Source organism: Hippocampus comes, unplaced genomic scaffold (genome assembly GCF_001891065.2).
Source record: "Hippocampus comes isolate QL1 unplaced genomic scaffold, H_comes_QL1_v1.1 scaffold124, whole genome shotgun sequence".
Lineage (NCBI taxonomy): Eukaryota > Metazoa > Chordata > Actinopteri > Syngnathiformes > Syngnathidae > Hippocampus > Hippocampus comes.
In genome coordinates, this window is record NW_017805075.1 from 978,962 (window position 1) to 992,791 (window position 13,830).

Genomic DNA, 13,830 nt, shown 5'->3' on the forward strand with positions numbered 1-13,830 from the left:
TCTCCTATTACCCCGAGATGGGACCGTCTGGTTGCAGAAAATCAAGCTCGGGGCTGTGGTGAGTCGTCATTTTCATGCACTTTGAATTTGCATTGTGTCGTATTTTGAAGGCATTAAACATTACCATAGCGATCAGAGTGTTGCGGCCAGATTAGACGCTCCTTGTGTTTATTATTATATTTCGAAAACACCACAGTTTTCATGCAGCTCATAACATATTATTTTGTTGTATTATTTCCGCCACACCTTAAATGCCGGTCCCTGAAAATATTGTCTGACATAAACCGGTCCGTGGGGCAAAAAAGGTTGGGGACCCCTGCTTTAAGCCAGCTGTAGCAAAAGGTACTCCTGGCCAACCTTTACGAAAGGCGATTACCCACAATTCTTTAGGGCAGCAACAAGAGAGCAACGTAGTCGAGGGAACACGCAAAGACGCTTGTGTTTCATGCTCAAGACTTTAAAAATAATTAGAAGAAAGTAAAAATCCCATTTAACAAATGGAATTAAAACGTTTTGTGGATAGTCAATGAAACCACGAAATATACGTTCAAGGCAAAAGGAAAGAAGTGGTCCTACACAAACAGAAATAAAGCTATAAACATCTTTCCATAATGTATTAGAGAATGTCCAAAAGCAACGAAAAACATAATCAGTCATCCTTGACAAAACATTAATATCTGTATCTTTTTCATTTAATAATTAGGCTCATACTTTGCAGGTCCACAAGCTGGAGACTTACATCAGCAATACTCGTCGTCGCGCAACGACATCATTTCGGAAGAGTGGAGTCAAATTCATTTGAAACAGTGCCGTCCTTTCCTTTGTTGGTAAATAAGCTGACATCATCCAACAAAGGTGGCATAAAGGTTCGGAGATTGGACTTTCCGAAAAGGCCCTAGAAGACTTCGGAAAGAAGAACTTCAGGACACAACCTCTTTAAGTCCTGAATGTCAAAACAAACCAAAACGAAAGCCTTCGAAAGAAGAAACAGAAGCTCAAGGCTCGAATCTAAGACTAGCTCCTCCATAAGAAAACATCACCTTTTTTAAAAATCCTAATCTTGGTTTTCACGCTATTCGATAACTAACTGAAGACGTCTTCCATGGTACCGATTTGCAAATAAAGTCAAACAGCCATCTTAAAAAAAAATATTGACTCATCATTGAGCGGAGAGACAGCAACGCTATTCAGAGGCCAGTTTCAAGACCGTGTTTTGTTTTCAACGAATTCACACATTTGACTGCGTGTTAGGAAGATGAACACACGTTGAGGATACGTACCCGTGAAAGCTCCGAGCATATTCATGAAGCCTAAAACACAAAAATAAGACAAATGAATACTTCAAATAACTTCTTGAGCCGCTTAACAGTGTTTACATTGTTCCAAAAAGCAGGACGTCTCAAACGGCTCAGGTCTAGGAAGAGATTTTTTTTTTTCTTCTAAATACATGATACACGTTAGAAGATAAATGCTGAAAACATGTACAAAGACTGAGAACTATGTGGTACTGAATTGTGGCGATACTTCAGTTTTAAGATTTTGGGCATTTTTGGTTAAAATGGGGCCCAGTAATGCACTTTGGGTGTCCGGCATAAGTCGACCCTTCGCCACTTTGGAACAATGCACCGTTATGCAGTACATATGCGACAGCCTTTTCCTGCATGACTGCTTCAGAGCAGAGTTTTATTCTATTATTTATTCATGCATGATATTTATTATTATTTTGTTTTCAATATTTTTTTTAAAGTATCATTTGACAATCAGTGGGTGATCAGGGGCTTCATGCTGGCATGCCACTTTAGAGCGCCTTGTTGTTGTGCTGTGGAAAAGCCCTGCCACAACCCGGTGTTATATACTTTATTCCAGGCGCCAGAGGTTTTTAACGGATATAATTTGGATGCTCAGTCATGTAGATGTGTGTAGGCATCAACTGAAGCCTCAATTTACATGACCGTTTATTTAAATCATCGCCAGTCATTGCGCAATAATTCTGTGAGGTTCCGACTCACGGGCCCAGTTTGAAAAACACTGCCTTCGAGTCACCAAGCCGACACGTGACACATTCATCCATCAAGATGTCACAAGGAGCCACATGCTCCACTCACCAAAGAGGGCACCGGCCCGTGAAGGAGTGAGATCCTGCACATTCACAGATGCACCACTGCAATGCACGAAAAGTTATCAGCGAAACACAGCATGATCTGGCACACAGGTAAAACATACATGAATTTTTCTTTTGAGTGGGTAAGTAAAAACAACCAACTGAAATAACGTGGTTGCACAAATGCGCACACCCTCTTATGACTGGACCAGAGGGAGGGAACTCCGGTTCCTCGAGAGCCATATCCTGCCTGTTTTTGATCTCTGCCGACTCCAACATACCTGATTCAATTGATCATGCTCGTTTCCGGCTTCTACAGAGCTGATCGTTTGACTCAATGTGTTGAAATCGAGAGAGATCTAAAAAAGGCAGGATATGGCTCTCGAAGAACTGGTGTTCCCGACCCTTGGACTGGAACAAACTATACTGTACAGTCCACCAAATAAAAGTAACTGTATAGTGATTAAAGTGTAGGGGATGAGTGATCGTATTCTAAATTATTCACATATTCCCTACTCCCTAATCACTATTTAGGGATTTTTATGGAAATATCTAGGTCCACTCTATAACAATCCCGGCCTATAGGGATTGAGTGAACAGCTTGACTCCATTTGAAGACCAAAACAATGTTTATGCATCTGACCACAAACAACTTTTCCCACAATATTGAAATTTTCAGAGAGTTCTTCATCATTTGCACATACCAGCTGGTGAAGGAGAGTGCAACCATCGCAGCAGAGATGCAGATGACGGCGATGGGAAAGGACACCTCGACAGACAGCGGCAAGACAAAAGCGCTGGACACGCCCATGGCGATGAACTGAGGGGAGGCCAGACGTGCATTTTAAAACGTGACAAAGTGCAGGCGACCATCAAAAGCAACTCATATGAGGAGCACACTGCTGTGATTGCAACGATAGAACATACGCTTACTTGCATGGACTTTCTCACAAACGCGACACTGTATCCTTGGCTGATGAGCGAATCGGAGAGATATCCGCCACAAAGCGCCGCCGGAATGGCAGCCGCCCAAGGGAACACATTGTACACCCACATCTGAAAGGAAAGCCGGGCGATGGGCCGTCGGGGTCATTGGCGCAAACATAGTGGATACCCTCTGGGCCGGGAGGAGAACACGAGTACCGTGGCGTGGGGATATTCTTCATGGAAGTATGTCGGCATCCATGAGAGTAACGTGTAGGAGGTGCCGCATGTGCACAGGTGAGCCAAGACCATGGCCCTGTGTCAAAGCACACAACAACAAACAGGTTCATGTATGTTTCATGTTAGATTGTATGTGTCATTATCTGTCTTGTGTTGATTCGGTTTTGATTAGATTTTAGTTTCATTGTGTTTTCTTTGTCTTCTTTTTTTTTTTTTTTTTTTTTGTCTACGTTTGTGCCATTAGATTATCGGGCCACCTGTGCTTGTCATCTTAGTCCCTTATGTCTTCCTATCTGACACTTACGTCTTGTCCAAGTGTTTCTCATTGTCTTCTCACTTGCTTGTATTTAAGTTTCCTTTTTTTTTTTTTTTTGTCCTTCTCAGTTCAGTGTGTTTTAGCAGTCTCTGTGTCATGTCAAGTATTTTTCATGGTGTGTGTTTAGTTACTTTGAGCCTTATTATTTGGGATTCCTGCCGATTTCACATTTTGGATAATTCACAGAATCTTATTTGCCCTTTGATTTTGAAAGTAAATTGTTTTTGGAGCACTTGTTGCTTCCCTGGATTTAGGTCCTAATCCAAACCAATCGTGACAGCATAGAAAAGTCCACATTTATTAAAAGACGCACTATTTTGCTAAACATTTTTTTTTTTTGCTACCTGTCCACGACCCACCCAAAATGGCTCTGCGACCCATTTCTGCGTCCTGATCCACCAGTTGAGAATCACCGGTCTCGAACAGGGGTGGCCGTGTCCAGTCCTCAAGGGCTGCTATCCTGTATGTTTCAGACGTTTCCCAGCTCCAAACGCCTGATTCAAATGACCAGGATCGTTATCAGGCTTCCGCGGAGCTTGCTGATGAGCAGACCATTTCAATCGGGTGTGTTGGAGGAGGGAAACATCTAAAATACACAGGGCAGTGGCCTTGAGGACCGGAGTTGTCCACCCCTGGGCTAGAGTGTCATCCCCAACACTGCCATCTAGTGGTCACTTGTCATAAATCCAAAATAAGACGAAAGAGGAAAAAGTATCTCCTTCCATTCATTGTGAGATTTATACAGTATTTTTGACATTACATTCTTATATGGAGTACAAGCACTGATATATACACAAATTTTACTGCAATACTATTAGAACGTGTAACCCATCCGTACCAGACGCATGGTTTTTTGAAGAGGCTCAGCAGATGTGTACATGCAAAACTCCTTGATTGGGAGTCATCTCTTCCTTCTTTCTGCTTTGGATAAGCTTTGCCTGAAAACATCATATGTCAAATATTTTACCGTTTGAAATGGTGTCACATGATAATGAAGTTAAATGAGTTTACTATTAAGCACAAAAAAAACCCAGCAGCGAGTGGGGTAATTTTTCAGGTAAGCATAAATTATTGGACAGTATACTTTTAATGATTTTGCCTTTATTGGTAACCATGATGAATTTGACATAAAGCCCTCAATGTGATCATTCAGAAGGGCTCTCCATTTGTCATTTACATCTCGCTGTTAATACTATGAAATAAAATCTGGACTTCTTTTGATCAGAAACCCAGAAATGTTCAGTTTTCAACAACAACAAAGGAAGTGACCTGGTCTGCCGTTTGCTTTTTTTTTTCCCTTTCATGGAAAAAATGAAAAAAAAAGTGTGGATTAAAAACTGCAAACTCCCCCTTTAAACACTTTCACAAAACTATTTAGCCACATCCGCAAATTCAAGAAAATACAACAGTTGAGAGAAGCAAAGATGCTGTCGTGAATACGCACCTTTCAGGAAACACTGCCACACAACGAGCGCCCAGAATCCAGACAGAAGACCAACAGCATAGAATACACTTTCCCAACCATATCGGTCCAGCAGTACGGAGCCCAGCAAGCCTGCCAACAGTATTCTGAAAGCACAGTCCAGAGGCATCACAAAGAACATGTTTTGCATCTTACGCATGTTGAGCAGCATGTGTGTGTGCTTATGTATGCAGGCGGGTTTTTTGTGTGCGCCGCATACCCAAGAGAGCTACCACTCTGCATGATGCTGTTTAAAAAGCTCTTCTCCCCTTCTGGTGCACGCTGTGCGATCAGACTGGCCAAAGATGGGAAGAATACACCTAGAAAACAGCAATGGACATTCCGCGGAGCTTGCTGATGAGCAGACCATTTCAATCGGGTGTGTTGGAGGAGGGAAACATCTAAAATACACAGGGCAGTGGCCTTGAGGACCGGAGTTGTCCACCCCTGGGCTAGAGTGTCATCCCCAACACTGCCATCTAGTGGTCACTTGTCATAAATCCAAAATAAGACGAAAGAGGAAAAAGTATCTCCTTCCATTCATTGTGAGATTTATACAGTATTTTTGACATTACATTCTTATATGGAGTACAAGCACTGATATATACACAAATTTTACTGCAATACTATTAGAACGTGTAACCCATCCGTACCAGACGCATGGTTTTTTGAAGAGGCTCAGCAGATGTGTACATGCAAAACTCCTTGATTGGGAGTCATCTCTTCCTTCTTTCTGCTTTGGATAAGCTTTGCCTGAAAACATCATATGTCAAATATTTTACCGTTTGAAATGGTGTCACATGATAATGAAGTTAAATGAGTTTACTATTAAGCACAAAAAAAACCCAGCAGCGAGTGGGGTAATTTTTCAGGTAAGCATAAATTATTGGACAGTATACTTTTAATGATTTTGCCTTTATTGGTAACCATGATGAATTTGACATAAAGCCCTCAATGTGATCATTCAGAAGGGCTCTCCATTTGTCATTTACATCTCGCTGTTAATACTATGAAATAAAATCTGGACTTCTTTTGATCAGAAACCCAGAAATGTTCAGTTTTCAACAACAACAAAGGAAGTGACCTGGTCTGCCGTTTGCTTTTTTTTTTCCCTTTCATGGAAAAAATGAAAAAAAAGTGTGGATTAAAAACTGCAAACTCCCCCTTTAAACACTTTCACAAAACTATTTAGCCACATCCGCAAATTCAAGAAAATACAACAGTTGAGAGAAGCAAAGATGCTGTCGTGAATACGCACCTTTCAGGAAACACTGCCACACAACGAGCGCCCAGAATCCAGACAGAAGACCAACAGCATAGAATACACTTTCCCAACCATATCGGTCCAGCAGTACGGAGCCCAGCAAGCCTGCCAACAGTATTCTGAAAGCACAGTCCAGAGGCATCACAAAGAACATGTTTTGCATCTTACGCATGTTGAGCAGCATGTGTGTGTGCTTATGTATGCAGGCGGGTTTTTTGTGTGCGCCGCATACCCAAGAGAGCTACCACTCTGCATGATGCTGTTTAAAAAGCTCTTCTCCCCTTCTGGTGCACGCTGTGCGATCAGACTGGCCAAAGATGGGAAGAATACACCTAGAAAACAGCAATGGACATTTAAATCGCATGCAGAGTGGTAGCACCAAATGAAGCCCTTCTAACACGATTTAATCCTATAAATAGGGATGGGCAGGTCCCGATACCAGGTATCAGTATCGGGCTGATACCAAGGTATCAGTAACTTATGAAGGATGCCAATAATAGCCAGCAATACTATTAGCACCTGGTGGCTGGGCCTACAACCACGGGACCTGACGGGTTCAGCCCCAAAAGGGCTCACCATCTGTGGGAGGGGCCAAACGGGTCGTGAGTCCTGTGAGCTGGGCAGTGGAAAAAGCCATGGACCTTGGCGGCTCGATCCCCGGCTACAGAAAGGAGCTCTAAGTACATGGAATGTCAGGAAGGAGCCTGAGCTGGTGTGTGAGGTAGAGATGTTCCGATTTGATATTGTCGGGCTCGCCTCCACCGACAGCTTGGTACCAGTTCACTGAGGAGGGGTTGGACACTCTTCCACTCTGAAGTTGCCCACGGTGAGAGGCGCAAAGCAGGTGTTGGCATACTTATTGCTCCCCGGCTTGGAGCCTGTACGTTGCGGTTTACCCCGGTGGACAAGAGAGCAGCCTGCCTCCACCTTCAGGTGGTGGGGCAGGTCCTGACTTTTGTTTGTGCCTCTGCACCAAACAAAAATTCAGAGTATCCACCCTTTTTGGAGTACTAGGAGGGTGTGCTATGGAGAGCGCTCCCTCCGGAGACTCCCTCATTCTGCTGGGGGACTTCAATGCTCATGTGGGCAATGACAGTGAGACGAGGAAGGGCCTGACTAGGAGGAACGGACCCCCACCGCTCCCCCATTACCTCCCCATTCGAACCCAAGGGCACTTGCTTTTTTTCGTGGTAAGAGAATAAAGTGTATTTGACCAACCACTACAGCAGGTGTCAGTGCCGCTCTCATTGTGAGAATGTTTGCAGAGTGTATGAGCTCAAAGGTCATTGGGTTTGTTTGCACCAAGGATGCGCACACAGCACAGTGACGGAGATAATGAAGTGCAGTGGACAAAGAGAGACAAAGAGTCACCATGGAAAAATATTTCACAGGGATGAAAAGAAAGGTGGAGAGAGACAAAAAAAAAAAACTAATGCCAGTAACGTTATTCTCGTTTATCTATTTTCTTGTACAGAGTTTGGGGGATGTGAAATATTTTCTTCTTCCTAGAGGGGACGTAACAGAAACTAATGGAGACACACAGCCGTAACGTCGGCATGTGCACAAAGAGAGTGGATGCAAAGTCTACACCTCCCTGTTAGAGTGCCAAGTTTTTTGTGATATAAAATAACAGGACCGACACTAATCATTTCCATATATTTTCTACCATAAATGTGACCTAAAACTTGTACAACACAACAGATTCAAAAAAAGGTTTACAAGAAGGGCGTGAAAATAAACAACCTAAAGCTCTACCATGTCAGCAGATGCATGTCCAATTACCTATTTCAAGCCTCTAGCACCAAACTGGATTTGTTTAATACCAACACAGGCTCACCTCAGTCCACCTTGTAGTCATATGACTATGTGCTGAAAGCGCCCACACTGTCGCAAATCTAGATTGCTAAAATTGTTCAGATAGCTCACCTTGCAGTATTCCCATGAAGACTCGGGCCATGGTCATTAGAGCCAGGGTGCGAGAGCCAAAGTGGGCCAAAGCTGGTGTGCTGGCTGTGACCACCGCCCACGAGGTGGCTGAGAAGAGCAGGACTCGCTCCCCTCCAATTCTACAAAATAGAACATTCAGCGTCAAAGTCAATTGAAACCTTGATTTAACCAGAAAAAAAAAAAAAAACACTTTCTCAAGGGTGGAAAAAAAGCCCCAACTGAGTGGGTCTCAAGCTCCTTGCAGAGTATAAAGAACATATGACTGTGAGTACTTTTATATTGAATTGCTAAATGTGTTGCTGCTCAAATATCCGTTTCTTTAATTGTTATATATGCAGTTCCAATCATGTGCTCGTGTTTGCTTTTGGCTAATTGACAAAAGCAAGAACTGTGCGTTTATGTTAAATACGCATTGTGTAATTCTCCTTCTTTGATGTTTGCTTTTAGAGTAAATTTGTATTGGGAGTGGCATTAAACAGCTTCGAGCCTCTTTTCAGAAGAATTGTTGACTATGGAGCATATTTTCTTCCTGTGTGCTTGAGTCAGAAAAGGTGCGTTTTCTATTCGGGCTCCAGTGCTCTGCATAGACCTACCCACGGACATTGGAGCCGCTACCGCAGAAGAAATGTTTAAAAAACGATTGAAGACGTCTTCATATACTCTCGCCTTGAGCCGAACTACATGTCAGCCTGTTTGAGTGCCGCTTCTATTCAGGCTCCTGGCCCCTCATCCTCGGCTTGGAAGCGGCTCACTGGATACTGCGCCCACTGACCGGGACAAGATCACAGGTGGACCACTTCCTCGGAGGCGCTGCTATGGAGATTTCAGCATTGACCAATGGAGATGGGACCCACATCATCAAAGGCATCTTCCTGCAGCGCTTCATCTGATTGAATGGACTTTCACACTAACTTGAAACATCGTATAGCATCATATTATGAGTTAAATGTTGCCCACTCAGCATCCGTTGCAGCATAGTCGTGCTGGAAAGGGGATTCCCCGATTAGTGGCCTCTTCTCAAGGTTTCTAATTTTTCCCCAGATGTTTTCTTTTTGGGGAGTTTCTCCTTGCCCTCCTGGGGGTTGTCAACTGTGGGCATGTGAAGCCCTTGGAGAGTTTTCTGTGATAAAGGGCTTTATCAATAAATTTGACTTGGCTTTTTGGCTGTGCAGATTCTTCCATTGACTTAAACCTTCAAGCGCCAATGTATGAAACTTGCAACAAACATTTGCAGTATGCCTTTATCTATAACCATTTCCATGCTACAATTTTTGGAAATACCTTTACTGGCTGTCTTTACTGATAAAAAAAAAAAAAAAAAAAAACTCTGGCGCCTCAAGTTTGAAGTGTGTCACTTAGGCACTTTGATGAAATGTATGCACTCCGGGTGGTGCAACCTTCAAATGGGGGCCTTCTCTGACAAATTGATGAAAAAAGGATCAGCGCCAGCTGACTTTTTTTCCATCACCTGCGAGGAGCATTTCCACATGTTGACGGTTGCATGGAAGCGCCGATCATAAAGAACTGCAGTCACTGGCCGTACGTGATAGATTTTGATTTGTGGGAATTTGATGCACCACTTGCGCAGTCTGTTGCTTGGCAACCTGATCAACTCTCGGTGTGCACCGTCTCCCAAGAATTCTGTTATGAGCACGGTATTCTGATTACATGGCTTTATTAGATTTATTAAAAAGTGAATGAGAAAACACACACTCCTTCAAAGTAGCCTGCAGATGAGCCGCGCACACTGCCAATAATCCCCGGACCTACGGTGTGAAGTTACTTTCACATTTAAAGTTTGACATATTTTGCACATAGAATTTGCGATGGAATTCGGGTCTCAGGAAAATCCCGTTCCGGAAATTAGCGCCATCCTCGGACTTTACATACATTTTTGGTGGTCGCGCATGTATTTCCAAGTTGAGTGTGTCAGAAGCCGAGACGAAGAAAGTGCGTAAGGAAGGCGCGTAAGAAATTGACTAAAGCGCAAGTGGGAGACTATGCCCCCATTTGCCAATCTTCTGCTTGTTGTGAAGTGAGTTGAGTTGACCTCACTGCCACCACACCGAGCTCGTATCTCAAGTTTGCACTCTCAAGTCAAAGCAAAAAATAAAAATAAAAACATTGATTGAATGTCAGCTTGTGTCTTGGAAAACTTGTAAATCACAAATCTGACATCTTTATTATGTGTGCCCTTGGAGCTCTCCCAAAATCAGGAGTAGAGTTTTACATTTGAGGCAACGTGACTATGACAAACCATTAGCACCTTTGAAGCACATACCTCAGGTCAAATTTTTGTGGATAAATCACATACAATATTGCCGTTGGGATTATGAGGGGTTTCCTGGACCCCAAAAGTGTGTGAAGCCTGCAGAAGTGAGCCAAGTAGAAAGACTTGCTTGTCACTCGCATGACCCCCCAGGATCTGAGTGCACGAGTAGCCCCAGAAGAATCCACCCAGGGCCAGGCCAGACTCGATCTTGTTCCAGCGGAACGTGGCTGCCATCGCCACCACACAAACGGGCATCGTCATCCGGGCACAGTACAACAGGCACGTCCCCACAAACAACACTGGCATCCATTTGCGGGCCTCTGCTCTGTTGTTGGCAAATAAAAACATTTTTGGACTCTCAGAAAATCTCACAATCGGTGATGAGTCGGTCACACACAAAATGTGCATGTGCGCCATTACTAATCCAACGGATTACTTTTTCAGTCAGGTCGTCAGGCTACAGTTATCCTTCAAAATAAATGTTACTAAGCAGAACATATTTACTTCAACTTGACGTCAGTATTGCAAGTACTGGTACCTTCCCCCACCAATCTCTCCCAAACGCATTTTGCATGCAACAAAAATATTTGTTAATGAATAATAAAATACAGGAGAACACTGGCACTCAACAAACAAGGTTACATTATGCAACACGTTCAGAAAGGGAAAGGTCTTGAACATAGTGAGGCATCTGGGGAGTCTTCAACTTCACATTCGCCTCTGAGGGAGTGACGTCACGTACGGGTCATGTCATGTTCTTTGACGACTCACGTAACATACGATATAAACTGCAAGGGGGGGAAGGAGAGATTTGAGTTTTCAAGCTGGAAGTACAGTCACTATTTTAAGTTTGTGTCGGCTAAAAACGACAGCAATATGTGCTGTCGACAGTGTTATCTAGCCTCAATAACTTTATGTCTACCCCCCTCTCCCCCAAAAAACAAAAACATGGACATCATCAGTAAAGTAAGCGAGATGCTTTTTAAAGCAATTCATCTGTAAAGTAACGACGTTACTTTTTAAAAGTAACTGTGGCGACGCTGCTCACAATCCAGATACAGTAGAGTAGAAAAGTATTGTCGATGCAAGTGAACTTGATTAAAGCGCACCTCACCTGGGCCACAGATGTTTGCCTTGTGGCTCCTCTGAAGTGTTGTTGGCAGAGCAGGCATCGCGCTCCAAGAAAGGAACGGCAAACTCATTTGAGCCATTTCCCATTATGTGGTTTTGTGCCATTTGGGAAATGGTCGTGTCTTCGGTCCTCCGCCCAGAGTAGTGCGCTGCCGTCACCCGATCGCAGGCGGACGAGCTAGACGAGTAAAACGTGTTAGAACAAAAACCCTGAAAAAGCTCCTCGGTGGTGCGATCAAGAGTGACGTCAGAGGTATTTAGAGGGAGTTGTTGAATAGGGTGTGTGTGTGTGTGTGTGTGTGTGTGTGTGTGTGTGTGTGTGTGTGTGTGTGTGTGTGTGTGTGTGTGTGAGAGAGAGAGAGAGGGAGAGAGAATGAAGTGCTTAAATGGGGGAGATGAGTCAATGCTCCAGAAATTGAGACAACGACAACGGGAGCCTGGACATATTTGGGACATTTTTATGACTCTTTTGAGGCGAAAGTAAAAATGCAACTTCATTTTGTTCTAGTTGGTGGCTGCAACATTTAAATGATACGTGTTACACTTTTCACCACACAGCAATCCGATTCTATTCGTCAGCTGGAATGCAATCGTTCACTGCCAGCCAGATCTGCAACAATTAATTACTCAAAAAGGAATCATTATCAAACTAACCGACAACCATTTTACGGTAATAATCGATTCATTGTCGACTGCTCTTGCCGAACATCAAACTGTCCAAATGCTCAGCTTCTCAACAGGGAATATTTTTAGATTTCTCCGCAGTTCATATCATGATAGTAGCCCTTCCCTTTGCATGAATCAGTAGCCAAGAAGTAGTTTTCAGTTTTAAAAAGGTTCTGAGTACAACTGTACGTCACTCCTTCTCACGCGATATTGTTTCATTGGTGGTTGTTTGATTTTGTGTAATCATTAGACACTAAGGACTACAGGAATGGGAGACTATTTACTGTTGAGAGATGATTAATTTGAGAACTGATTCGACTGTTCCTTGTTACACCTGGAGATAAAAAGTCAACCGCAATTGAGATCTTAATTGAGATATTGGGCTCGTATAAGGCCGGAAAACAAAAGGGACAGACAGCAGCTACATGGACGGCCCACCAAGACGCAACAGAATTGGAGAAGCAAGACGTTGCCCATCAAGACAGGTGGACAGAACTTTTGACGCCCCTCCGGTAATAACGCAGAAATAATTTGAATCTGACAAAAGTAAATGTAATGAAACGAACCGATAAAAATTAGACATTGCTGTTGAATTGTGGTTGAACGGATTTTTTTTCAAAAGCAAACTCATTAAACAGGCCTGGACAAAAACGATGCCACCAAAACCAAGGAGCCAAAAGCCACAGATGCAAACACCCAAGAATGGCCAAGAGCAAAACACTGAAACAACAAAATCCACAGCAAGCGTTGCTCTTTGTTGTTGCGTCATAGAGTAGATGTGACAACAATCCTGTTTGCAGCTTAATATCCAGAACAGTCTCAGAACATTTATTTTCATCATTCTTACCTCGGATTTATGAGGAAAAGTCTCTGGAAAAATCCGACGTTTCATCTCCTAGTGCCCTTTCAAATGTGAGGTCTTCGTTGCAGCTTTAACCTACTCTGGCGACATCAGCACATTGGTCCTGTGCTGGTTGGAGGAAGAAGAAAGGCACATCTTTTCAGTCCATTCTTCGAACCGCTAATTTTCACTGTTGACTCTTCTCTTAATAGGCCGTACTGAACACTTACAAAATGTATTTCTTGCAGCAGCCACCTTGGACGCAGCCCATTTGGAACAGGGAATAGTGCCGCCTTGAAATGCCACGGCAGGACATTGTCAACCAACGGGTTGGTCCACAGCGCTATGCGATACGCTTATTGCGGTCTGAAAATGCTTCAACGCGATCATCTATAGGCTCAGCCGGAGAACTAGGAGCAAGTTGTACCAGTTTATTAGTGGACACTTTGAACTGAAACTTGTTTGCCAATCAAAGAAGGGCTAACCGAGGAACAGAATATCAAAGGGTCGAGGAGGCTCAGAAATAAACAAGTTGTACTGTTTGACTCTAAATTGAAGGCGTTTGACCACATTTTCTCAAGGCGCTGTCACACCAAACTGTTCCCGAAAAAGGCCAGAACCCGCCTCCAAACATACAATCAGACTCACACGGCCATTCCAACAAGA

At 43.4% G+C, this 13,830-nt stretch overlaps 1 protein-coding gene and 1 long non-coding RNA gene across 9 annotated transcripts in view; one reads left to right on the plus strand and one right to left on the minus strand.

Annotated features, from left to right (window-relative positions):
- LOC109512938 (solute carrier family 17 member 9-like) overlaps positions 1-13,491 on the minus strand; it is a 40,099-nt gene extending 26,608 nt beyond the window's left edge. The window contains exons 1-13 of one of the 8 annotated variants that reach the window (XM_019865055.1): positions 13,395-13,491; positions 13,171-13,288; positions 11,641-11,835; positions 10,654-10,851; positions 8,234-8,373; positions 6,540-6,639; positions 6,302-6,426; positions 5,697-5,796; positions 3,245-3,341; positions 3,035-3,157; positions 2,806-2,921; positions 2,106-2,161; positions 1,281-1,310 (exon numbers count right to left, since the gene is read on the minus strand). In XM_019865055.1, coding sequence (XP_019720614.1) covers positions 1,281-1,310; positions 2,106-2,161; positions 2,806-2,921; positions 3,035-3,157; positions 3,245-3,341; positions 5,697-5,796; positions 6,302-6,426; positions 6,540-6,639; positions 8,234-8,373; positions 10,654-10,851; positions 11,641-11,762 — 1,207 coding nt within the window. In that variant the 5' untranslated portion in view covers positions 11,763-11,835; positions 13,171-13,288; positions 13,395-13,491. Of the gene's footprint in view, positions 1-695; positions 974-1,280; positions 1,311-2,105; positions 2,202-2,805; positions 2,922-3,034; positions 3,158-3,244; positions 3,342-5,696; positions 5,797-6,301; positions 6,427-6,539; positions 6,640-8,233; positions 8,374-10,535; positions 10,852-11,640; positions 11,926-13,170; positions 13,351-13,394 lie in introns of those variants that run through there. The other 7 variants (XM_019865054.1, XM_019865056.1, XM_019865051.1 and 4 more) reach the window with 7 other exon arrangements.
- Positions 8,702-9,548, plus strand: LOC109512942 (uncharacterized). The gene is made up of 3 exons (XR_002167628.1): positions 8,702-8,805; positions 8,875-8,902; positions 9,371-9,548. It is a non-coding gene; the product is annotated as an uncharacterized LOC109512942 (long non-coding RNA).
- Positions 13,492-13,830: the final 339 nt, after the last annotated feature.